A 27,109-nucleotide genomic window follows, 5' to 3' on the forward strand; every position below is an offset into this window, starting at 1 on the left:
CTTGTCTGTCTCCCTCACCAGACTCTGAGTTCTTTGTCCAGGGAATTATAGTAGTTCTTTATAAATTTTTATTGAAGTCAGGAATAAATGAATAAATGGTTTCAAGCTTTCTGGATTTGGGTCCCACAATCCTCTCTCTCGAATATTCTCTCTCTCCTGATGTTAAGGCCAAGACTAGACTGATTTTCATTAATGCTTGAGTAATAAGTGTTTCTACTATTTAGACCCACCTATATTATTAAGCACCCATTTTTCATACAAGAGTTGGTTGGAGACTTACACGATCTTCTGTTTGTGACTTCTCCACTTCTGCTGCCTTCATCTCTATAGGAAAATAATAATAATACCATGTTTTATAGCTTTCAAACTCTTTTCAAGCATAGTATCTTGTCGTATCCTGACAGGAATGAGAGTTGGAAAAGGCATACCTCACCACAGGCATATCTGAGTTGATTTCTCTCCTTTTATATCCCTTCAATTTATTCTTTTGGACTTTTGATCCCAAAGTAGTTTGAAGAAAAAACCATCCCTGTTATGTTTTGACATGCTTCCTTTGAGAAGATAACTTCAAAGGGTAATATAGAGTTCTAGATAGGAAACAATAATTTTGTACAGTTTCTATAAAGAGCTATTGTTTATCAAAGATCCTTCATGATGTAACAGCTCACAGTAAGTGCTCTATAAAGTTTAGTTTCCATATTTTCTCAAAACAATCTCTCCCTTTTGATCACAGGTTAGTCTTTTTCTCCCCAAGTCACTCTACCTCTCCTTGGGCTCTGCTGCTGCAGCTCCAGGGTCAATGGACCTGCCTAGCTCTCTTGTGCCATTTGGCCAAGGACGGTAATCCTAGTGACCCTGGGATTAGACCTGGTGGGTGAATCAGTTGTCCCTCTCAGCTACCTGTTTTACAACCTGGAGAAAAAAAGCCTTCCTATCTCTGTTTTCCTCTGAGTTTGGGAGACTATTTCTGCAGTGCTTTGTGACATGGCTCTAGGGCCTCAGAGGCTGTAATTTCTCCATTGTAACAGAGGGAACCAATGCACCCTCTAAATTTAAGTTCCTCCCAGATCTCTTGAGTCACCAGTAGCCTCTAGTCCATTAAGATTTCAAATTCAAATATTTGGAGGTGATGGAATTCCCTGTCATATCTGGCTCACACTGACTTTCCCGAAAGTGCCTGCAAGATGCATCCTGCACCACATTATCCTCCTCCATCTGAAGGGCAGTAAACTTGAACAGGAAAAGAAGTGTGATTCAGGTCCCTCAGATACCACAAGGGGACAGAATACCTGGAGGAGGTATTTAGTAGTATCAAGAAACACAGTTAGTTATCTGTAGCATCTTTGCAGTCCACTGAGGAGGAGTCATGATGAGATGATAAGAAGGTTCTATTTTGTTCTAGTGGGCACTCTAAGTCTAAGCATAGGTAAGTGAAAAGAGCAAATCTTACTGAGAGCCCACTGTGTCTCAGGTACTTCATAAGATAATCTACATTTGTTGTTTTATTTAATTATAACAAAGCAGACATTTCATCCCATCTTAAAATTAGCCAAGGAAACAAGGTCTAAGAGAGTTTGGCTAGTTTACTCAGGGACACATAGACAGTAAGTGGTAGACTGAAATCAGGTCTGACTCTGAAGCTAGGGCTTGGTCTCTAGACCTATAGCAAAAGGACCAGTCAGAGGGCCTGGCTCAGCCTCCTTCTAATGCTGCTTGTGACATTGACAGGGATGTGGGAATTGAAAAGGTGGGAAGTGTCATGACAGACCACCAACTGGTCCACTTACTTCAGGGTGTAGAACAAGGAAATGAGAACAAAGTCTCTTGAAATACCAGGAAGAAATGGGTTCTATTATAGGAATCCTCAAGTGGCCAAAGTTTATGACAATCATTGTGCCTTAGTCAGTTCAAGCTGCTATAACAAATAACCACAGACTGGGTGACTTAAACAACAATCTATTTCTTATGATTCTGGGGGCTGGAAGTCTGAGATCAGGGTGCCAGCATAGTCAGGTTCTTAGAGAAGGCCCTCTTCTTGGTTTATAAACTGCCAGATTCTTGTTGTACCTTCACACAATGGAAAGCAGAAAGAGAAAGCAAGCTCTCTTGTATCTCTTCTTATGAGGGCGCTAATCCTATCATGAGGGTTACACCCTCATGACCTAATTACCTCTCAAAGTCCTTATCTCCAAATACTATCACACTGATGACTGGGGTTTCAACATATGAATTTGGGGGCACACAGACATTCAATCCGTAGCACACTGCAAAGAGATATTGTTCAGGAGAGAAGAAAGAACAGGTTAGAGAGGGACAGTAGATTCCTTACAGTTAGAGCCTGCAATTCCAAGTGAGCCTCTGGTATTTCCTGCCGTTTACCAGCCACGTGGAAAGAAAAGGATCTAATCAGAAAGACAATAGGAGTAAGGAAAGTAAAGGGAAAAAGGAAATCTACAAGGTGATCTTGCAAGAAAATTTACAGAAGAGAAAATTAAAATATCTAATAAAAGTATGAAAAAGGTGTACACTACTAACAACAACAAAAAATAAAAACTAGGGCTTCCCTGGTGGCACACTGGTTGAGAGTCTGCCTGCCAATGCAGGGGACGCGGGTTCGTGCTCCGGTCCTGGAGGATCCCACGTGCCGCTGGGCCCGTGAGCTGTGGCTGCTGAGCCGCTGAGCCTGTGAGTCTGGAGCCTGTGCTCCGCAGGGGGAGAGGCCACAACAGTGAGAGGCCCGCATACTGCAAAAAAATAAATAAATAAAATAAATAAAAATAAATAAATAAAAAGTATATCAAAATATCATTTATTACTTATAAAATTAAAAAGAAAAAATTTTAATCATAATACTTTATAATGATATGGGTATGGTAAGTTACACACTGACTGCTAATTAGAGCATAAATGTATACAACTAGTCTACAAAGCAATTTTTCAACAACGTTAAATTTTGCAGACATTAATTTATTCCTTTCTAGTTTAGTTTTTTCACTGCTACATTATAAATTACTCCACAACTTAGCAACTTAAAACAACAATAAACATGTTTTGTCATAATTTCTGCAGGATTGAATTCAGAAGTGGCTTAGATAGGTGGTTCTAGCTTAGGGGTCTCTCAAGAGTTTGCAGTCAGGATTTCAGCCAGAGCTACAGTCATTTGAAGACTTGCCTGGGACTGGATGCTTTTTGTTGAGGCAGCCACAGGCAAAGTAGACTAAGAGGAGACAGAGGCCTGAGCGTCCAGAATTATAGCCACTAGTGCCCATAGGTGTGGAAGTGGTGTTAAACCCTTTCCTTTAGTAACTGGGATATTTCCTCTGGGATCCCGGCTATGAGAAATGTAGGCGGGGTTTTATTTTCCTAGGTTCCCAGTGCTGAGGTGAGGTGCCTCAACAAGAAAAAGGATCAGTTTTAATTCAGGTGACGTGTGTGAAAGCGGTTTACATTGGGCCTGGAACAGTGAGAACTCAAGAAAGTTTCACAACTCTCAACCTCAGTCCCTTCCTCCAAACCTTAATTCCTCTAATCAACTCTAGACCCCGCCCCTTCTGGGCCCGCCTCCTTCAGCCTGCAGGATTGGCTCTTCCTCCATTTCCGGCTTCTGGGACCACCCCCACCCCACCCCCCCCACCCCACCCCCCCACAGCAACTACGGTTTCCGGTGTCATGGCGGCCCGAGGTCCCGGCAGTCGGTGAGGCGGCTGCAGGCCCCTCCCTGCGGAGCCGCTGGTCCGGCGGGCGGGGATGTGACCGCGGGCCCTGCCGGCCTGCCCTGGGCGTCGCGTCAGCTCCGTGTCAGCGCCCTCAGTCCGCACCGATGGCGGGATCCGGCTGCGCGTGGGGCGCGGAGCCGCCGCGGTTTCTGGAAGCCTTCGGGCGGCTGTGGCAGGTACAGAGCCGCCTGGGTAGCGGCTCCTCGGCCTCGGTGTATCGTGTGCGCTGCTGCGGCACACCCGGCTCGCCCCCCGGCGCTCTGAAGCAGTTCTTACCGCCGGGCACCACCGGGGCTGCGGCCTCGGCCGCCGAGTACGGTTTCCGCAAAGAGAGGGCGGCGCTGGAGCAGTTGCAGGGTCACAGGAACATCGGTAATAGCCGCTGTCTCCCTTCTCGTCTTGCTCAGGTCCCAGTCCAGGCATGCACCCCCTCTTGCAGCCTGGCGTTCCGTCTTCCGTCTTTTAGGCTGGACAAGTGGGTCTGGCCCTGTCCTTATCACCCGGTCCAGGGCCCTTTCCCGTCCCGCTTTCACTCTGCAATACGGTGGAGTTGGTGGTCTGCTTTGGCCGTAGTAGATGCTCAATAAATTCTGTTCTGATTCAGTTCTCGTTGGAGAATGCCGCACCTATTAGCACAGAGAATTATCTTCTCTAGTGAAAAGAGGCATATCTTTACTAGATTGTCATGTCTTATACGGAAATGTTTTAATCTTTGCACACCAGTGAAAAATGGGAAATATTGCTAGTACTTGTGACGTCAATGCTAATAACTCGTATAGGTGTTACTTGATACATATTTAGTATGGATTTGGGAGAAATGACTCCCAAATTTTACATAGTAGTTCTTATGGAAGTGTGAAAATTATACATAAGCACTTTATACTTTTACCCAGGTAAGACCATGTTTCATGATTCAGATATTCGGAATGTAAAATATGTGATGGTTACTGATGATTGATGTATGAAAACAGTTTTCATTGTTACTATACCAACAGAGAGCTTATAATTAGTAACGGCTTTGGTTAATAAAGAAATGTCTTATTTCCTGGCAAGCATGATCCATATTTAATTTGAAGGTGACCTTTTAAATATTACCATTTGGAGAAGAATTTCTTAACACTAGTGTTGCTTTTTTAGTTTTTATTTTTTTTAATTTTTTAAGGGTTGCTAAATGGTGTATATAACCCAGGTATTTAAGATGGAAATTTTTTGTAGACCTAAGGAGTTGTTGAATCTTTACATGATTAGGTTAAAATGTCATCTTGAAAGTCTCAATCTCTCCTTTTAATATTTAGATTATAGAGTGCTATTTTGGATCAAGAAACAGTCTTCAGTTTTGATTTTGCATGTTGTGACATTTGCCGTAAGAGTACTTAGTATTTGGATTTTTCTTTTGATCATTTTTGGTTGGCACCCTAAGTGCCTATTCACCCATCCCTGAGTGCTTGGGAAACACAATTTGAATTATTGTGCCATGTTTAATATCTTTGAATAGTAATCCGCTGTTGAAGGTCGTCTCATTTTATTAAAATAAAGTAACCCAGTTGCCCAAAAATCTTACTCATGGGAAAACTAAATTACAGTGGCTTGCTTGCTCATCAAAGTTATCCTTATCTAGACTACCCCCAATTTGTATCTACTTTAATGGTCACTTACTCGGAGTCTGGTTTTTAAAGTATTATAATTCTTTTCTTTTTCTAGTGACTTTATATGGAGTCTTTACAATCCACTTCTCTCCAAATGTGCCATCACGCTGTCTGTTGCTTGAACTCCTGGATGTCAGTGTTTCGGAATTGCTTTTATATTCCAGTCACCAGGGTTGTTCCATGTGGATGATACAGCATTGTGCCAGAGATGTTCTAGAGGCCCTTGCTTTTCTTCATCATGAGGGTTATGTCCATGCAGACCTCAAACCACGTAATATATTGTGGAGTGCCGAGAATGAATGTTTTAAACTCATTGACTTTGGACTTAGCTTCAAAGAAGGCAATCAGGTAAGACATACTTTCTCTCCCCACTCCCTCAATGGTCTAAACAAAATATTTTTAAATAACAGAGGTGATTTAGTAGAGACTTAAGAGATATTTCTATGTAAAATACTGAAGTGCCTGGGGATGAAGCAAATAAGAATTTCATTGCCATAATCATTAAAAAGGGATATATGTTTTGGTCAGGTAGGGGGAGCTAGTACAAGAGGGCTGTGGAATTATTAAAAGTACTTTACCTACATAGAACGCTTTTTTTTCTTTGAGCATTTGGTTAATTGCTGAATTGCTGTTACTAGTGTCTTCAATGTTGGGACTCTGTCTAATGGCAGAACTCATGTGACAGTTCTGGCAAATGCTCCATTCTCCATGGTTTATCAGCTCTTTGCAGAGTGTCCTTATTTATCAGCAGTGTCTGACAGGCAAGAGAATATCTAAAGAAATGAGCAGTTGTATGGAAAGTGTACAGCTTGCCTTTGACAAGTACCCAGTTAATGAACCAAAGCATTGTGGTAGCCAAGGACTCAAAATTTTGACATTCGGTTTGGCAGTGGCTCATTGCACTTTCAGAGAGGTAAATACACTGGTTGGATGGAAAGTGGGCAGTTTTTGATTGGTTACAATATTTACTCATCTTCTTTAGGATGTAAAGTACATTCAGACAGACGGGTATCGGGCTCCGGAAGCAGAACTGCAGAATTGCTTGGCCCAGGCTGGCCTGCAGAGTGATACAGAATGTACCTCAGCTGTTGATCTGTGGAGCCTAGGAATCATTTTACTGGAAATGTTCTCAGGAATGAAACTGAAACATACAGTCAGATCTCAGGAATGGAAGGTAAACTCTACCACTGTTTTGCTTTGGGGCCCTTAATCCCAATGTAAGTGTACTCAGTTTATAGTGATTCTCTTTGAAGACACTGATTGCTTCATCTCCTCCATATTCCTCTTACTGTATTCATGTTACCTTCAATGCCATTCCTCACTCCCATAGCTACAGATGTGCTAGTGAGCATTGCATGCTCACTGTTTTTAGCTGAGGCCTGGCGTGTCGTAAGTGCTTGAATGAATGCATTTCCCCAAAGAAGCAACAGTGATTTGTTTAGTAAGGTAGTATTATATTCTAAAATATTACTAATATAGTATTATTCTATGAGGATTGTTAGAATGGATATTGGTTATTCTTTTACAAATGAAAACTTGGAGGCACAGCTATGTAAAGCCACTAGCTCCAGATAGTGCAACTGGATGTTCTAGACCTGGGCCCCCAATTCTGTCCCTCCTACTCAGAAGTTCAGTGTTCTGTCCACAGTTCCACTCTGCTTCGTGTTTATTTGTATTCTATATGTGAACTATCCTGAGAAAGTGCTGCTAATAACATTGTTTCTTTGGGAACATGGGTTCTAAGTTCCAAACCTCTGACATAGGAATTAACCTTTCACATATTCATGAGTTAGGAATTAACTACATTATGTTTTCCAACACATTGGGGCTTTAATGTTGTGATGATATCAGTATCCTTTAGGTTAGAGGTTTGATAAACAGTACAATGTTTAGGAATTATTATTGGTTTTGATATTAAACAAGTATTTTTTTGAGCATCTAATGCATAGTGTATGGCCATTATACCATACAGAGTTTTATTTCTTTTAAACCCCTAGTCATCTATACCTGGTGAAGCAGTTCTTGGAATAAATACTTTAATAGCCTAGTGGGTGTACCTAATGCTTACTTTTGGCAAAAAAAGTACTGCCATGTGAGTAAAACCAGTATCATTCTGTATCATTAGTACTCCAAACAGTCCGTTCTTTCTCTAGTGCTAATATAGATAAACGGATCAATTTTGTACATTTAGCTTTGACTAACTTTGAGCTCTTTGGACTATTTCTTCTTGAGCCAGAGCCAATCAGAACTAGATCACATTTGGGCATTTTTTTGGTGAAATTTAGAGGCATGATGTGTACTAAAGCATTCCCCATTATTTGTCTCCTAGATATAAGCATCATTATTCTGTATTTTATCACTTTCTATAGAGGCAAAATTGCCGAGTATGAACATAGGCTCTGAAGTTAAACCTCTAGGGTTTATATCTTCCCCCACCTCTAAGTTATTTATTTAGGTTTACTAAGCTATGGTTTACTTTCTGTAAAATGAGGATAACAGTGTTGAGGTTAAAAAAGAGATGATACCTAGTTCCTAGCATAGAGTGTGGCCTGTGGTATTAGGTGATGATGATGATATCGGGTCTTTTTACTCATGTACTCACTTCCACAGTACTCAGGGAGAAAATGTTATGTTCCACAAGGATTTAAGGTATGAATAATGTGACAGATGAAATTTTTAAATACTGTCCTGGTTTCTCTTTGATAGTTTATTTTATTTCTGTCTGAAAACCAATTGAAGACTCATCATGAAGACACTGACTCACCTAGCACACATTTACTTTCTCATTTTGCATTAAACTACATTTCTGTGTGGTTGCTTTGGTATTTGTTTCTTTATTCATTCATCTGGTAAGTCTTCATAGAGTGTCAGGTACTGAGAATGGAGAAAAGATGTTCCTCTTCTCGAGAAGTTTTATAATAATGTACCAATCTCCTTCATTAAGATTGTAAGCTCTCAGAAGAGAGTGTTTTCTGTTGCATTTAATTTACCAAACCGTTCAGTGCTATGTGTCCAGTACTTAGTAAATACAGACTGAATTGAATAACCAAAGGAAGACTTTTCTCCGTCTTTTTAGGCAAACAGTTCTGCTATTATTGATCACATATTTGCCAGTAAAGCAGTGGTGAATGCCGCAATTCCAGCCTATCACCTAAGAGACCTTATCAAAAGGTATGTTACATGTACTTTAAGCTGGCTTTTTTTTCTGAATGGATTTATATTATTATTTCTGGTTTGCTTAATCATGTAGAACTTTTCCTTCCTTAGAATCAAAAATCTTTAGATATTCTATACAGTCTAGCTTCTAATAAGAAAGCAATCAAGTTGTTTACTAAATTTATTTTCAAAGGAGTGTTCTTTTTTCCTGGTGAGTACCAGGTATTAGGCTCTTCCTAGCAATTATTCAGTGGAAGATAGATGATGGATCACTGTACCTTGGGCCTTTCGTAGCTCTGACAGTTCTATATATGATAGAGAATAGGTGTTTATTAACTAAAGACTAAGTTTACTTTGGACTACCAAATAAAAGTTTCAAGTAAAGTAATTATATATTATACTTTAAATAATTACCATTGAAAACTCTGGGGACAGATACAGTGTTTTTTATTTAATTTTTAAATTGTTTTTTAATATAAAAATAATTCCTGTCTTTAAAAATGTAGTGACATAAAATAGACTTTCTTTGAATTGACAAAACATGATTTCTGACAAATGGTTTAATTAAAAGGATGTGTAACCCTATTCTTAAATTTTCTCCAAACTGGCTTTTAAAGCTTCATTAAAACTGCTCATTAGTCCACTCCTTCTGCCCAGGAATGTTTGTTTCTCAGAGTGAACCTACGGCCATTCAGATTTGGTGGCAAGTTAGTCATGCCCTTATGATAGTTGTTGTCAAACGTATTTGAGAAAGCTGGTCCACGTGACTCCTGGGCCAGGTGTTGCTCTGCAGGGTGTTCTGATTAGCGTCAGTTATTGTAAGTGAAGGTGTCTGTTTTTATCTGGCATGATTGATTGTTTTATAAATCTTGGTGTCTAAGGAAATGACACTGCGGTTTTTGATCAGAGATAATTAAATTACACATGTGTATATAATGAAATGAGTCAGGCGGTCATGGAGCTTTTTGCTTAAAGTATACAGATGTAGTGTTTTGATTTCACCCAGTTTCCCCTAGTGGTAACATCTTATGAAACTAGTACAATATCAAAATCAGGAAATTGACATTACAGTCCATGGAACTCACATCTCACCAGTTTTTTGTTTTGTTTTGTTTTTTAACGCTTCAAATCATTTAATCCCAAATTATCAGTCATAGATACCAGTTTTTAAAGGATTAAAAAAAAAGACTACTCCCCTCAAAACATGTCCTACTACAGTAAGCAGTTCTGTAAGTTAAAAAAAAAAAAAGTGTTTTAATAAAAGTGATAAATCATTCTATCTTTAGGATAGTTATATTCAACAAACCCACATATGCTTGATATCTGCATCTTACCTCCTAGCATCTCAAACTGTTTATTTTAGAAATAAAAACATGAGGAGAGGACAGTTCATTGTAAAATATGAAAAAGCAATGATTCAAGCATGTGAGTTTTTGCTTTATATTCCTAGCCAGAGCACAAATGACTGGATATTCTCATCAACACCAAGCTAAAAAAGAAACAAAAAACAAAACTGGAACCACCATGAAGACAACGCCACATTAAAATCTCTTTCTCTTGATACTTTCTGGCTTCCAGCTGACTGGATGAGTTTCTTCTGTAGTTGTATCATCCTCTCTGTACACTTTAATGGTTTTATCAGCTTCAGCTGTTAATAACCGACTTTCAGACTGATCAAAAGCACAAGCAAATATTCCTGACTCACTGTCCAAAGACCCAGGCTGCACTGCTGCATGAACTCTCTGGAAATTGTAGCCAGTTCTCCAGTCCCAAAGATGCATAGTGCCATTGTCAGCTTCACCAGTTTTACTTGCACTTATTTGTGTGTGTGTGTGTCTTACAAATTACAGTAGTTTTAAATAGCTGTCAGTGTCTGATTGATACTAGATATTAAATGTTGCATTTTATATTGAAAAGAGGCAGTGTAAAATTATATAACGGATTTTAGGATAGAAGTCAAATTATGTAATGGATTCTGGGATAGACTTAAAAGTCTAATTGACCTTGTTATTTAAGCTTGAGGGGTTTGGTTTTATTTTGTTTTTAATAATACTTTTTTTTTCCCCTTTTTTCTACAAGTAATACTAGATTTGGAAGCTATAGAAAATTGTGACAAGAAAAATAAAAATTATAAGCTCATTTTCTACTGTTACCACTTTGGTGTATTTCTTTTCAGTATTTTTCTTCGTATTTTGTTGTGTATGCATGCAAATTATTTGAACTTTCTTTTTTTTTTTTTTGTAGACTGAAACATAGATACTGAAAACAAATGTGTAGCTTAGTGAATGCTTAGGAATACTCTTGTATCCACTACATTCAGGTTGAGAATTAGAACTTTACCAGCTACTCCTGAAGTCCTCTACGTACCCTATCCCAATCTCAAGCCCCTTCTTCCTCCCTAAAAGTAACCGCTACCCTGACTTTCATGGTTATTACTTCCTTGTTTTCGTTATAGTTTTATTACCTAAGTGTGCATTCCTAAACACTATGGTTTAGTGTTGCCCTTCTATTAAAAAAAACAAATCCCTTTTAAGTTTCATTTACTCTAAAAGGTCCCTTTCCATCTCCTACTCTGCCTGTTCCTTTGTTTATTTGTTGAACAGCCTGGGTTGTTGACTCAGTATAGTTGTCCACAGTCTGAATTTTACAGATTGTGTTATTGTAGTATAGTCTAGCATATTTCCCTATTATCTGTAAATTGGTAGTTGTATATTTGTATCTAGAGGGTTTTTTTTTTCCAGACTGTAGATGGTATTCTGTTTTTTTATGTCAGCACATAATGTGGCCATCTCCATTTTATGTGTTAAGAACTGTTAATACTTAGTGCCTAGATCCATGACTTTGTTAGGGGTCGTAGAGTGGTGATGTTCTTATTATGTCATTTTCTCTTCATTTAGTTAAGACGAAATAAATGCTTGATTCTCTTGACTTGTTTTCATAATGAATTGATTCCCTGTCATCTTCCAAAGCAGACCATCCCCTTTTTGAAAGGTCAAAGTATCATTATTAACTAGTGAATTTAAATATATTTGGTATATTTCAATCCATTGCAGTTCTTATCCTAATTGAAGCTGAAATTATCCCATCTTTGAGGAATGTGAGCCTCTGCAAGTTGGTTTTGGCAGACCTTATTATCTGTAATAGTTTCATTTTTATCTGGTGTGGTAAGATGTTCCTAGTTCAAAGTACACATTTCCTGCCCCAGACCTGGAAGTAGCATTTCTCCAAGAAGCCTGGTTTCTTTTAGTAGGAAATGGTATTTTAAAAACCACAATCTGGGTATTAGGAATACTGACTGCTACTGGAGCGGTCATTGTTTCAAGGCCTATTAAGTGGACAGAGTTCATACCGATGTTTCCAATTTAAATTCAGAACCACAGTGTTTTTACTTCTTCTGTTTTACATCTCTTTCTCTTTTCTTTTATGTCAAGAATTCTGGTTCTTAAGGACAAAGAGAATGCCAGATTAGAATATTTCATAATTACTCATTTGCTTCATTCCACATTACACTAAAACAGTCTCAATAATAGTGGTATAGTAAGATTACTGAAAACAGTTGTTTTTGCATATGCTTTTCCCATTCTTCCCTCATTTGAAAAAGTTATATCTGCATTGTCAAATTGTATAGCTATTACATGCTATGCACTCTGTTTTCAAGCACTCTCATTTAATCTCAGTTCTATGTGTAACTAGATATTTAATGTTCATCACTGATCCTTGTGTTGATGTCTCTCTAGTCATTTTAGTTTACTGAAGCTTGTTCTCTTGATCATAGGATTAATATTCTTTGAGTTCTTACATGTTTTTTTCTTTTAACATTTTGTTTTCTTTTTTTTTCGGTACACGGGCCTCTCACCACCGTGGCCTCTCCCGTTGCGGAGCACAGGCTCTGGACGTGCAGGCTCAGCAGCCATGGCTCATGGGCCCAACCACTCCACGGCACGTGGGATCCTCCCAGACTGGGGCGCAAACCCGTGTCCCCTGCATTGGCAGGCGGATCCTCAACCACTGCGCCACTAGGGAAGCCCTAACATTTTTCTTTTAAATACTGTTTTATTTATTTTTTAATTTATTTGTTTTATTTATTTATTTTTGGCTACATTGGGTCTTCGTTGCTGCACGTGGTCTTTCTCTAGTTGCGGAGAGCGGGGACTACTCATTGCGGTGGCTTCAGTTGTTGCGGAGCACAGGCTCTAGGTGTGTGGGCTTCAGTAGTTGTGGCGCATGGGCTTAGTTGCTCTGCGACATGTGGGATCTTCCCGGACCAGGGATCGAACACGTGTCTCCTGCATTGGCAGGCAGATTCTTAGCCTCTGTGCCACCAGGGAAGTCCCTTGCATATTAATAATAGTTAAACTGTGCTTATTATACTTGAAAGTCTGTTTACCTGGGTATAAAAATCCTTAGCAGACACTTTTCTTGAGTGTCTTAAATTACAGTTGACCCTTGAACAACATGGGTTTGAACTGCAAGAGTCCATTTATACATGGATGTTTTACAGTAGTAAATAGTATGTTACTACATGATCTGCAGTTGGTTGAATCTGCGGCTGCAGTACCATGGATACAGAGGAACTGTGAATATGGAGGGCCAGCTATAAGTTATATGGATTTTACACTGTGGGGAGGGGGCATGCCCCTAACCCTGGAGTTGTTCAATGGTCAACTGTACTCTGTTTTCTTCTAGCATATAGTGTTGCTGTTGAAAACAGCGTGTTGATGACACTCTGTCTTTGTATTAAAAGTCACTTGGGGCTTCCCTGGTGGTGCAGTGGTTAAGAATCTGCCTGCCGGGCTTCCCTGGTGGCACAGTGGTTGAGAGTCCGCCTGCCGATGCAGGGGACGCGGGTTCGTGCCCTGGTCCGGGAAGATCCCACATGCCGCGGAGCGGCTGGGCCTGTGAGCCATGGCCGCTGAGCCTGCGCGTCCGGAGACTGTGCTCCGCAACGGGAGAGGCCACAACAGTGAGAGGCCTGTGTACTGCAAAAAAAAAAAAAAAAGTCACTTGGTCTTTTGGCCTAGATGCCCTGAGGATGTCATCGTTTTCTTAAAAGTCTAGTGATTTTACCAGAATAATAGATTTTGATTTTTCTAGGGTCTGTATTCTCAGGAAATATGTAGTTTCAGATCTTTTTGTTTGTTTTATGAAAGTATTCTTAAGTTAGTTCTTAGTATTTGTTCCCTCGCTTTGTTTTTTTCCTTCAGGCACTCCCATTATATATATTAGATTTTCTTTGACTCTATTCAGTATTATCACTTTTTCTTGAATCTTTTTTTATTTAAAAATTTTTTCTCCTTTCTGCCTTGTTTGTCTTTAAGACATTATCTCTTGTGTTTATTCATCCTTATGTCTCTTCTAGCTTAAGCTTATTTTATGAAATTATTTTTTCCTTTTGTTTCTCCTGAGTTCTGTTATCTGATGTTTGAAATTTTCTAATTTGATTTATGTTACTCTTTCATATCTTGTATCTTTGTAAAAAATGCCTTTAGCTCATTTGAAATGGTAGGTTATAGTGTTCACCTGTATTGTGGTCATGTCTTTCTTGCATGCATTCGTTGTCTGAGGGCAGTTATTTTGCAGTTCTCTTTTCTTGCGTAGTAACTTTGTTATAATACTTTTTATGTGGTTCATTTTTATATGAAATACATTTTCCTAAACTTACAGAAGAAGGTGTAGCTTTTCTAACTACACAGGGCTCCTTCCTCTGTTGTTTTGTGTAATTTTTTTTGAAAAAGTGTTTTTTTTCTTTTCCTGAGATCTCATGGCTCTTCCCCTTCCCTGCTTTTTTCCTGGTGTCTTTGTCTCTTTCTCTCTCAATTTATTTACCCCATCAATGTGGATTCTCTTCCCAAGTTTTCTTTTCTTTGCAGGACTCTGCCCTGGAAGGGAGCTTCAGCTGGTTGGTTTTGAGAGGTTCTAGTGTCTAGATTACTTCAGCCCCCTCAGGTCTTACAGAGGACCCCTTGCATTCACTTGGAATTAGAATGTATAACCCCTGGTAGTTTCAGCTGCTTTTCTCAAATTGGCTAACTGTGCTTTCCAGTGAATACCTGTTGGTTCTTTGGGATTATTTTTTTCTCTGGTTCATCACATTAACTGTTATTTTTGTCTGCTTCCTTCTACATACATGCCAATGTGGTGCAAGTCCTACTGCTATTGATGGTTTCTCCCTAGCCTCTTGTATTTTGGAGTCTAGTGGGGTTACCTACTTTTGTTAGAGATGTTGTCCATAGATTTTTGATTTTGCTATCAAGTTGCTTTATTATTAGGGGGATTTGACAAGGCTCAAAAGTCATCTCACCTCTTTTTGTTTTTTTTTAATTGGATTACCCTAAATCTATGTCTAGCTGTTTTTCACTTAGTGTTACAGAGTGTGGATCACTTTCCCATGTTGTATTTATTAATCAAAAAGATTTTAAATTAAAATATATTATGTCTTAGGTATATATAATAATTTATTGAACTATTTACTCGTAAATAGCATTTTTTTTTGTAGATGAATGATTCAGTAAGTCATGCTACTTGATTAATGCTGTGGTGAACATTTAGACGTTTTTATTTTCTTTAATGGTTGCATTTTCAAAAGATTTGACAAAATTGTAAAGATACCTGTTTTTGTGTTTTAGCATGCTTCATGATGATCCAAGCAGAAGAATTCCTGCTGAAATGGCATTGTGCAGCCCATTCTTTAGCATTCCTTTTGGTAAGTTGTATACATCTTTATTTTTTTCTTGGTTATTTTACAATCAAATGAGACATCAGAACTAATTTGTATTCCCAAGCTCCTTTGCCTGGTAGTCGTCAATTTATTTGGGAGAGTTTACATTTAACCATGTTATAATGAATTTAACAGCCCCTCATATTGAAGATTTGGTGATGCTTCCTACTCCAGTGCTAAGACTGCTGAATGTGCTGGATGATGATTATCTTGAGAATGAAGAAGAATATGAAGGTCAGCGTTTCCTAAATTATATTTTAATGTGTCTTTCCTAACTGTGTGGAATAGTCATACCAATTTGTAAGATTCTCATATTTTACAAATTTATATAGTGAGGGTATTGAACTATATGATCTCTAAAGTACTCTCACTTTTGATTCCTGCTATAGATTGAATATGTCCCCCACCAAATTCATATGACAAAGCCCTAATCCCCAATGTGATAGTATTTAGAGTTGGAGACTTTAGGAGGTAATAGGGTTAGATTAGGTCTTAAACGTGGGGTCCTCATGATGGAATTAATGCCCTTTAAAAAAGAAGAGACAGGAGAGGTGTCTCTCTCCTTCCTCTCTTTTTTTCTTTTCTGTCTCTGCCATGTGAGTATACAGCAAGAAGGCAGCTGTCTACACCAGGCAACAAATCTGCCTGTACTTTGATGTTGGAATTCCAGGCTTCAGAACTATGAGAAATAAATGTCTGTTGTTTAAGCCACTCAGTCTGTGGCATTTTGTTATAGCGGTTTGAGTACACTAAAACAGTTCCTAAGGTCCTTTCAACTCTTACATCTCATAGGTCTTTACAAAATTAATAAAGAAGGCTATCTTTCCCAGCAACTTCTTTCTCCCTGTCTATTCTAGTCCTGCCCTAATCTTTCACTTCTCCTTTTAGCTCTCTTGTTTTGCTTTTAATAATTCATTCACTCAAGACATATTTACTGAGTATATACTTGCCACTGTGGAATTATTTCCTCACTTTAGTGTGATAGGGGAGACAGTTATATAAACAATTATAGTTTTGATAAATCTGAAGGTAGGGTAATGTACTGAGGCGGAGAGGAGGGGTATTTAACACAATCTGAGTGATGCATGAATGGGCATCTCTACAGAGGTAATATCTGAGCTCTGTTAGTAATTAGAATTGCTTGACTAAAAGTTGAGGTTGAGCTAAAAGTAGCTGAAAGACATAGAGATGAGAGAAAGTGTGTCATGTTCAGAGAACAGCAAATTGTTTGGTATGGCTGTATCTTAGGATATTTATTGGGGAACAGTCAGTTAAAGCTAAAGAGGTAGCCAGAATACAGATATCTAATAGACTTGTTTGCTGTGTTTAAGAATTTGGACTTTAATCCCACAGATAGTAATATTGGAATATAAACTACACAAGATAACTTTGCATCAGGGGTAGAATAGTCCCTGGCTTCTGATAAGTACTCAATAAATATTTGTTCTTTGTTAAATGTAATAAAGAGCCATTAACATTTAAACTAGGAGAGTGATATAGTCAAACTTGTGTTTAATAAGAGCATTCTGGAAGCAGAGTGATGAATGGACTAAAAATCAGGACCAGGGGCTTCCCTGGTGGTGCAGTGACTGAGAGTCCGCCTGCCGATGCAGGGGACATGGGTTCATGCCCCGGTCCGGGAAGATCCCACATGCCGCGGAGCGGCTAGGCCCGTGAGCCACAACTACTGAGCCTCCGCGTCCGGAGCCTGTGCTCCGCAACGGGAGAGGCCACAACAGTGAGAGGCCCGTGTACCGCAAAAAAAAAAAAAAAAAAGCAGGACCAAACATAAAAATATTAATTGCTTAGTATTAAACATTTTCTTTGTGGAAAATTAAACCATTACAGATAAAGCTAATTTTACCATACTGTCTCTTGTAAGGGTAAATCAGCTCTATATAGTTATCTGACAAATGAAACAAATATAATTTCTTTGAATCTGTGACAGTTGTAGGAATCTCCAGTCTCTACTTTTTAGGATGCCTTTTTATCTGAAAGAATAGTCTTGCCCTCAGCATTGTTTTAATCAGGTCCTTATGGTAAAGTAGTTCTAAATAATCTCGACATCTAATTCAAATTACTACTTAAGTCCTTTTTTTTTTTTTGGTATGCGGGCCTCTCACTGTTGTGGCCTCTCCCGTTGCGGAACACAGGCTCCGGACACGCAGGCTCAGCGGCCACGGCTCACGGGCCCAGCCGCTCCGTGGCACGTGGGATCTTCCCGGACCGGGGCACGAACCCGTGTCCCCTGAATCGGCAGGCGAACTCTCTACCACTGCGCCACCAGGGAAGCCCCACTACTTAAGTCTTTTAAGTCTGTCTACCTACTGTACTTAATTCTGTCTCCTCCTAATAATTTTTATTGCTGTAAAAGTCAAGCTTGGACTTCCTTGAATAAACGTTAGGGTAGACTATACTTACTCTTTTCTGTGTATATTGCTATGCAACACCTTTTTTCTACTTCTAAATACATTGAGCATTGAAATGTTTAAATGTTGCTCTTAAATCTTACTGTTTAAGAGTCTTATGTGAACTAAAGTGCAACAGATGATATAGTACCATTAAATGCCTTGTTAGTTCTAATTAGCAAGGTCATCTTCAAATAACACTAGTTTTAGGTAAGTTTGCCTTGCTAGAAATCGTAAGTGTTAGGACAGCTGTCTTGTAATCTTGATGGTGGTGGGGAAGAAGTTAGATTCAGACCTTCCACTTTAGACCAAAATAAATTGCAAATCATGTACAGGTTAGAGTTTAAAGCAAAACGAAGGGAGGGAGTAAAACAGGGAAAAAAGAAAAAGAAAGGAGAAAAGGAAGGAAGGATGGAAGAAGGGCAGGCAGGAAGGAGAGAATAAAGGAAAAAAAGTTGAACTAAAAAATCATGGGAGATTAAAAATATATATATTCTTGGAGTGGGGAAGGCCTTTTACTAGTCTGGCACAAAACTCCGAAGAGGTAAAATTTTAATTCAACAAATTTTACCTTGCATAAACCACCAAAGACAAAATATTTACAGCTCTTATCACAGAAAGAACCCCTATAAATCAAGCCAGTAGATAATGGGTAGAGGATACAAATAGACAATTTATATGAAAGGATGTACAATATATCTCACACACATATTTCATTCTCATTTATTGAAATGTTAATACCATACTATGATATCTTTGTTACCTGTTACATTGACAGTGAAGAAAATATATGAAAACCCTCCTGTGAGTGAGGTACAGGAAAACATATTCTCATACATCCCTGGAGAGTTTAAGTTGGTGAACCTTTATGAAAGGCAAATTGGTAACTCTAACAATTACAAATTCATATCAATTTTGACCTAGCAATTCCATTTCTAGAAAGTTAATTTAGAAATACACAAGTGAAATGAGATATGTACAAGTTTATCTATTGCAATATTGTTTATAATGGCAAAAAGCTTGGGAATAGTTTAATTATTCAGCAGTAGGACGCATTAGAGAGTTTATCAACCATGTATAGAGTGAAATACTACACAGCCATAAAAACAAATGAGAAAATTTCATGTAATGATATTGAAAGATCTAAAAATGTAATGTTAATTTTAAAAAAGCAAGATTGGAACTTTTTACTTAAAGCATATATGATCATGTTTGCTTGTATAAGCTTATAAGATTTATGGAAGGATACAGAAGAAACTGATAATGTTTATTGTCTTCAGGGAGAGGAACAGAATGACATTTTGGAAAGTGGGAAGGAAACTATTTTTTTGGATTTCGAGTCACTTGAATGTATTAACTATTCAAAAAGAATTAAAATATAAAAAGAATTATTAAATGCATTGAATTTCTATTGTTCTTAACTTAAGCTTAATTTTAGAAGTTATATAAAATGACCTCATTACTTAGATATGGATTCCTGAATTCTTTAATTTAAAATATGAAAATAATGAATGCTCATTAATTACATCTGATTACTGTTGTGTTTATTAATAACCAGATGTTGTAGAAGATGTAAAAGAGGAGTGTCAAAAATATGGACCAGTGGTATCTCTGCTTGTTCCAAAAGAAAATCCTGGCAGAGGACAAGTAAGTGAATATTTTCATAATTCCAGAATGATTCAGAGGTTATTAAAATCCTGTACAAAATGTTTTAATTTTGTAGAAAGATGTACACAGAATGTTGCTAGGGATTATGAATTTTGCATTATGGCTGTTTTTATTTTCTTGTACTTTTCACTTTTTCCAAAAGTTCTATAATATGCATGTACTTTTTTATCTGTTAAAATTTGTTTTTTTAAAATATTAACCTACTTTTAAGCCATTATATACAGGCCAGCTGAATCATATGCTAATTTAGGTCAGGGTCAGCTACAGAAATATTTGGCCCAATTTTGTTCTAATTAAGTATAGTTAGGAAACCATTTAGGTTAGATTCTGATTGTAATAGAATTATCAGTGATAATTTAAACAACGAAAATACACTGGACTGAGAATCCTGAAAGCTGAGTTCCAGTTTCAACTTGACTGGTTTTGTGATGAACCATAGTTTTTTCATCTATAAAATGTATAGGCTAAAACTATGATCACAGTTTCTAAAGAAAACTCTGTATCCTAAATTAAATCTTTCTTTTATCTGTAGTTTTTTTTTATTTTTCAGAAAACAGAATATTTTTTACTCTAAGTGTTTCTCAACCTCAACACCACTAACATTGAGCTGGATAATTCTTTGTTGGGGGAGCTGTCATGTACATTATAGGATGTTTAGCAGCATTCCTGGCCTCTACTCACTAGATGCCCTCCCTCCACCCTCCTCCTCAGTTGTGACATCAAAAATGTCTCTAGACAGTGCCAAATGTCCCCTGGTGGGTGAAATCACTTCTGGTTGTAGATTTTGTTTTTCATGGTTCAATATTATGAAAATTCTTGGCAACTGAAAAAAAAAAAACAAAAGAAATCTCACTCTAGTCTTAGTGAAAAGTTATTGCCAGTCTAGTAATAACGGCACTTACCTCATTCAGTGTCAGGAACATACTGAATACATCATTGCTGCTTATTTATTCAACCAGTATTTATTGAGCATCTGTTATTTTCTAGGCACTGGGATACAACAGTGATCAAAACATAAAAGAATATATAGTGAAAAGTGCTATGGGGAAAAAGAGATTGGAGAAGAGATTTAAAGAGTGCTGTGGAGGGGTGGATTGCAGTTTTAAATAGGCAGGTGAGGAAGCACTAGTGGATTACACTTGAGTCAAAATTTGAAGGAGGTAAGGAAGAGAATTTCAGCAAAGAGAACAGCAAGTTCCAAGGCCCTGAGTATGCCTGGTAGGTTTGAGGAGGTCAGTGTGGCTATGCAGAGTGAGAAAAATGGGGAGTAGTGGGAGATTAGATCAAGGAAGTATGGGAGTGTAAGGGACAAATCAAGTAGAGTGAGCCTTGTAGGCCTTTAAGATAACATTGGCTTTTACTCTGAATGAGAAGGGAAGGTATTGGAAGATTTTGAATTGAGGACTAATGTGATCTGACTCGATATTAATCTGAGTGGTCAAAATAGAATGGGAAACACAGCATAGAGAAACAGTGGGAGTATTTTCAGGGGGGAAGTATCCATCTTTAAGATGATATGAAAAAAATAAGTCTTTATGAGCAAGAAGACATTTGCTTTATCACCAAAAGAAATAAGAAGCTTCTACTGATATTCACTGGAGAGTGAAAGCAACTTTTGATAAACTCTTAGAATCACAGATTTAACTTCCTTGGGTTATTGAAAATGTCTGTTGCCTAGTTGGTAAAGCCAGTTTGACTATTTCAGTTCAAATTAACATGTTATTATTTTTAAGGAATATTAAAAAAATACTGGAAAGTAGACTATGGGATGCATCTTACAATTATAAAAGTGGTCAAGATTAAAATGATAGAACTCTAATATAATTATTTAATTACATAGTAAGTTATAAAATATGTTTCCTCTTTATTTAGTTCAGAATTATATAATGTGTAAAATTATAGGTTATCTATGAAGCAAGGAATCTGATAGAAAGCTTGGTATTCCTTCTATAATTGCATGTCTACTCATTTATTGAACTTTGGTGTATGGATTTTGGAGTAATTATGAATCAATTTTAAAAAGTCAGAAAGAGCTTCATTTTTCTCACTGGACATCATGTAATCTTCCTTTTGTATTTAGTGAAAAAGTATGTATTGCTAGAAACTACAGCTAAGCACATTTTTTTTGGTAAGAAAAGGAGATATAAAATATTAAGTATATCTAAGGTGAAAAGATGAGCATCAATTTTTAGCACTGGATGGTCTCTACTTTGTGTTCAAGAGTAATGCATAGCTTAAAATGTCATAGAATGGAAGAGACAAAATCAGTTCTACCTGTCCATTTTACAATAAATATGAATTCAGAAAATCCCATCACAGGCCAAAATATCCTAGGTCTAATGTCACACATCATCCTTAACAGAAATATTTGCATGAGACAGGGAGTGACCAGTCATAGGCAGGGCATGGAGCTTTGTTTATCAATGAAGAAACAGTCCATTAAAAAAAGTACTGTATTTGAAATTGCTTCTTTTTATGCCCTGAAGGTTTTTATGCCATTTGGTAATAACTTTGCTTCGTCAGCTGGGAAAAGGGCTCCTATGAAAGGGGAAACGAAAAGGAATAACCTGCCTGAACTTCTAGGTAGATCCAGTTTTAGGAAAAGGTACAAATGAAAGTTAAGAATTTGGAAGTTGATGTCCTTAAAACTGTCTATTCTTGCTTCCACTTTGAAAGTCTCTGAGTGTCCTAGGATGCTCGCACCTCAGTTTGAAGAATATATATATATATATATATATTCATATATATATATATATATATATTTTTTTTTTTTTTTTTTTTTTTTTGCGGTACGTGGGCCTCTCACCGTTGTGACCTCTCCCGTTGTGGAGCACAGGCTCCGGACGCGCAGGCTCAGCGGCCATGGCTCATGGGCCCAGCCGCTCTGCGGCATGTGGGATCTTCCTGGACCGGGGCACGAACCCGCGTCCCCTGCATTGGCAGGCGAACTCTCAACCACTGCGCCACCGGTGAAGCCCTGAGAATATCGATGTAACAAATGAGGCATACAACTGAGGAGGGAAGGCAGTTCTTTTCCTGGCTCACGTATTTACGGGTAACTGAGGACAAGTCATCTCAAGTCATGTCGCCTCCCTGTAACTTTTGCTTTAGATCATCAGAAAGAACTAATAAATTATTATGCTATTTCGTTTACCTATGGGAAAGGAAATTACCTAGTTTTAAACCTCTTCTTTGCTATAGTTGTGGCTTCTGCAAATCTTCTTTGAGACACTGTCTAAATGTCATTGTTCTCTGGGCTGTTCAGCCCTGTCTTCAGCAAATGTCTAGCACTATTCAGCACTCTTTTATGAAACTGACAAAAGGATGTATGTTTTGATGGAATTTTTCAGAATTGAAATGAGTTCTAAGGAAGTATTCTAAACTTTGCTGTTCAAAAATGTGGTCCCTGGACCAGCAGCATTGGCATCACCTGGAAGTCTGTTTAGAAATGCAGAGACTCAGGCCCCACCTTAGATCTACTGAAGTAGAATCTGCATTGTAACAAGGTCCCCAAGTGATTCATATATATATATATATATATATATATATGTGTGTGTATGTATATATATGTGTGTGTATATATATATGTATGTATATATATATGTGTGTGTGTGTGTATATATATATACACAGACACACACACATATATATACACACACACATTAAAGTTGGAGAAGCACTGTTCTAAAACAATGTTGATAAAAATGAAGTTACTTTGTTTTCTCTGTCCTCTTACAGGTCTTTGTTGAGTATGCAAATGCTGGTGATTCCAAAGCTGCTCAGAAATTACTGACTGGAAGGATGTTTGATGGGAAGTTTGTTGTGGCTACATTTTACCCACTGAGTGCCTACAAGAGGGGATATCTGTATCAAACTTTGCTTTAATCAGTAACCTAAGGACTATTTCCTGTTTCTCCTCTTCTGTTTCCTGGGTTATTGTATTCTACATCTGAATGCAGAAGTACCCCCTTATCATTTTAAGGGAATACTTTGTATATTTATTCCATCCTACCGACGTGCAGCCATTGCTCAAGCAGTGACTGCATTGCAGACATTTGGCACTGAGTAGGACAAGACCTCTCAGCTATACATTGAGGGGTTTTAGAGCATCCATGTGGGCAACCTATTTTTGTGCAGTAGGGCAAGTGCTGCTCTCCAGTACGTAACCGAAAAAGATATTAACTCTTTCATGTGATCATGAAGCAAGGATGAATAATATCATGTTGTAGTGAATATTATGAACAAATTTGTTAGAGTTGGTGACATCACTTACAGATTATTCCCTTATGTTGTCAGAGGGGTCTTCCTTATTGATATCTGTAGTTGGCACTGGATGCTCTCAGTAATGTTAAGTAATTGTTAAGCAGCAATTCCCTACTGTGTTCTTAACACTGAGTTACGAATTTTTTTAAAGGAGTACTGTAGTACTGAATATTCCTTTAAAGAAACTGCAGTGAGCCTATCTACATTTTTTTTTTAATTAAGGCTTTTAAAATAGGAAGCTAATGCTTGATCTTGCACAATTTTTATGTCCGGTATGTATGCTCGAGTGAGTGTGCAGGTGTGAAAGATTAGAGAAAATTTGAGTAGCTTTCTTTATAGTGTGAATCTTGTGAATTAATACAGTCTATGCCCATCTCCTCCCTACCTGTTTAATATCTGTAAGATTTAGGATACAAGTTTTTTGGGAGTCGGTCTGTCTGATAGAGTGAAATGAGAAAATAGTTCATTCCTGAGAGGCCCAGAACACACAAATCTAAACTGGGTTACATTGAAACTCTCTTAAAGTGAGAAAACTCTTGTAAAAGTTTTGGTACACATAAATTGCCCCTTTTTTCAGTCTGCTTTAGACGCTGCATTAGCTCATCTGTTTTGTACTGAATCTTCTAGGATCACTGTAAAATTTCTCAAGGTAGAGTTCTGTCTACTATGATGAAAAATTGACTTGGGTCAGAAAGAAAGAATTAGTTGTTCAGCGAAGGGAAAAGGAAAAAAAATAGGCAAAGGGTGCATAGTCAAGGATTATTTGTTTCTTTCTTTCTCTCTCTCATCTCCCTCCCACTCCTTCTTTTCCTCTTCCCCCATTCTTTACCTCTATCCTTAGCTGAAGAGACGTTAGAGGAAAGCATCCTAGGTGGTCAGGTGATCTGACTTCTGATTACAAGGAAGTTAAGAAAGGTGTAGCTATAATAAGGTAGAAATAGAAAAGAAGAAAAACTTACGAAGAATTCTTAAAAAGATTCATAGCAATCTAATGTGTCCCCCAGTAGAGGAAACTAGTATTCGTGAGTTCACGGGCACAGGTTGACTACATGGTTTCAGGAATTATAATTATGGATTCCTCCCACTTTACAGTAGATTGTCTTCAAAGGTTTAAATCTTAGGAAACCTTTATAAAGCACTGATTATACAAAAAAAGAAAGGTATACAGGTTATGAATTTTTTGTTTTCTTAACTAAATGAAAATTTTATTTATTTATTTATTTTCCTAAGGAAAAAGCTTTTATATCTTTCCCTGCTGGAAGCCTCCTCATATAGTCTTCCCTTGTGTGTGCCATGCAGGTTATTGAGAGCCCAATTAAGAATTTACGTCTCAGAGGATGAATTATTTTACCCTATGCAGACAATTACCATTTGATATTTTAGTTAGTCACAGTTACCTAATTATTCAGGACTCTCCTTAATATTTGTTATGAAGCCAAATTCGGTATAATGAATTGCCAAAAGATCTGTGGCGTGGCGCCCAAGGGAGAACTGTAGAGTAAGCTTCCAATGTGTGCCCTTAGAAGGAAGAGCTATTATTTTTCATTTCGGCCTTTTCAGAGGTTGATTAGCTGGTTTGGTTTCAAATAAAAATTCAAGAGAGTATTGTGGAGACCAAAGCTTTCCTAAAACATAACCGTTTGGATGGTAGCAGCTTCCATGGTGATTAAAAACACCAGGTCTTTCCATACATACTGATGAACACAGAATGCAAATGAATTCATTTTAAGGGCAAGTATTCTAGGTTAGCACATATACCTTTCTCATTCTCCCTCCCCCGACTACCACCAAAAAGAAAAATCCTTACAAATAAACTGCAGGTAGGCTTCTAAGCTTAATGTTGCAGTATGCTGCTAACATCTTGATGCTGAATTTCACAGCATTCTTTGATCGTCTTCTTATTGCTGATGTATTCATGCGTATATGTAGTGTTTAACACTGTAGAATTTTATTATAGAAGATGCTAACTAGATTTTAAGGGAGCTGAGGGAATAATTGATAAGCCTAAGTAACCATGCATCGAATTAAATATTTTATATTTAAGCCACAAAATTGAATGGAGGTGCCTCCTTTGACTTAAATTGTTATTTTATAGCTCTTAGCCCATTACTACCAAAGATGACATTTGCAGATTCTCCCTCCCTCTTCTGATATTATAAGAAGTTTAATCTTGTTATCTTTTTTAAACCTGAACCAAATATTGAATGATGCAATTTTCATGATCCTTTAGGATGAAATATATACACAGAGATTTTGATTCCTTGAAGTTTTAAAGACAGAAATTTTCTTTTTGAGAGGTAGGGTAAACATGTGAGGGTTCATGTCACTTAACCCCTACCATTTTGGGAAAATTTTATCTCAGGTAGTTTTTCTTTCCCTAAATTAATGTCTGTGCTTCCTTCCCTCTTGCCTTCCAGTTTCTTCCTTATTCCATGGTATTTTCATGGTACATTTTTGTCCCAGAAAAGGCATGTAAATTGATAATTCTATAGGAAATCTTTGGTTCTTTGGAAACATATTTGGAGGAGGTCGCTAGTTGGCTACTTTCAAAACTTTAATGCTGTATTTAGAGAAGAATAAGTAGAGTTGGACACCTCAGTGAAAGATAGCACTGCTAAAAGAAACTATTTGCTGCATTTTAAAGGAGTAACAAAATGAGCCTCTTACAATAAGAGATTGCATTTATTATTACTGAATGTCTTCCTTGTTTTGTGGCCATCAGTATAGAAACTCTTCAGAGAAAAATTCCCTCTCTGCTATTCCTTGAGCCAATACTAGGCTTCTTTTAGAACAAAACCATAAATATAGTTTTACTCATCCTTCTCCCTGTTTTCATTGAGACAAGTATTGCCTTCTTTTTGGTATTCCAGCTGCTAAATAAAGAGGGCTGAGCTATGTTAAATTAACCTTTTTCAAAAATCTCTCAATTCTTATTTAACTTGCCTTCTAGATTCATATTGCTTGTACTTATATTTTAACCTTTGAACAAATTTATTATAAGGAATGCTGCCAGAAAGAGTGCTGCCATGTAAAGGAAGTTGAAGAAACTATGAGCATAAGGTTTGTTTCTGTCTTAGTACACTGGGCTTTCACCCTGGTAAGGGAATCAGTTACCTTTATGGAATAAATTATAGTCAGAGTTACAATACTCAGATGCTGTTTTATGGCTCACTTGAGTTATTTCTCAAATGCAGGTAACTGGCATTTTGGCATCATTATCTTTTTAGACTTATATTCTGACCTTATAAAATTAGGCCTATCTTACCTAATTTCTACTATTATACTTGGCAGCATGACATTTTATTTTTTATAGTTTAATGAAAATCAGCACCATAGTAACTGATGATAAGTATGATAACATAGTTACTGGGTGAGGGAGTGAGGGAGACACTCAGTAACCACGTGTTTTACCTGGACTTTTATGCAAAGGTACGTGCTAGGTGGCTTTATTCAGATAAGTGTAGAGATGGAATTGCATCATGACTTTTAGTCTGGTGGATGTGTAGACAGTCAAAGATTTAAGCAAGTGCCTTG

General features: G+C 37.6%; 1 protein-coding gene across 1 annotated transcript; it reads left to right on the plus strand.

Moving 5' to 3' along the window:
* Window positions 1-3,561: 3,561 nt before the first annotated feature.
* UHMK1 (U2AF homology motif kinase 1) lies at window positions 3,562-26,900 on the plus strand. The gene is made up of 8 exons (XM_079939481.1): window positions 3,562-4,088; window positions 5,418-5,710; window positions 6,345-6,536; window positions 8,439-8,533; window positions 15,145-15,221; window positions 15,372-15,470; window positions 19,203-19,291; window positions 23,051-26,900. The coding sequence occupies exons 1-8, from the start codon at window positions 3,821-3,823 to the stop codon at window positions 23,195-23,197; spliced, it is 1,260 nt and encodes a 419-aa protein (XP_079795607.1). The 5' UTR covers window positions 3,562-3,820; the 3' UTR covers window positions 23,198-26,900.
* Window positions 26,901-27,109: the final 209 nt, after the last annotated feature.

Source organism: Stenella coeruleoalba, assembly GCF_951394435.1.
Source record: "Stenella coeruleoalba genome assembly, chromosome: 1".
Classification (NCBI taxonomy): Eukaryota; Metazoa; Chordata; class Mammalia; order Artiodactyla; family Delphinidae; genus Stenella; species Stenella coeruleoalba.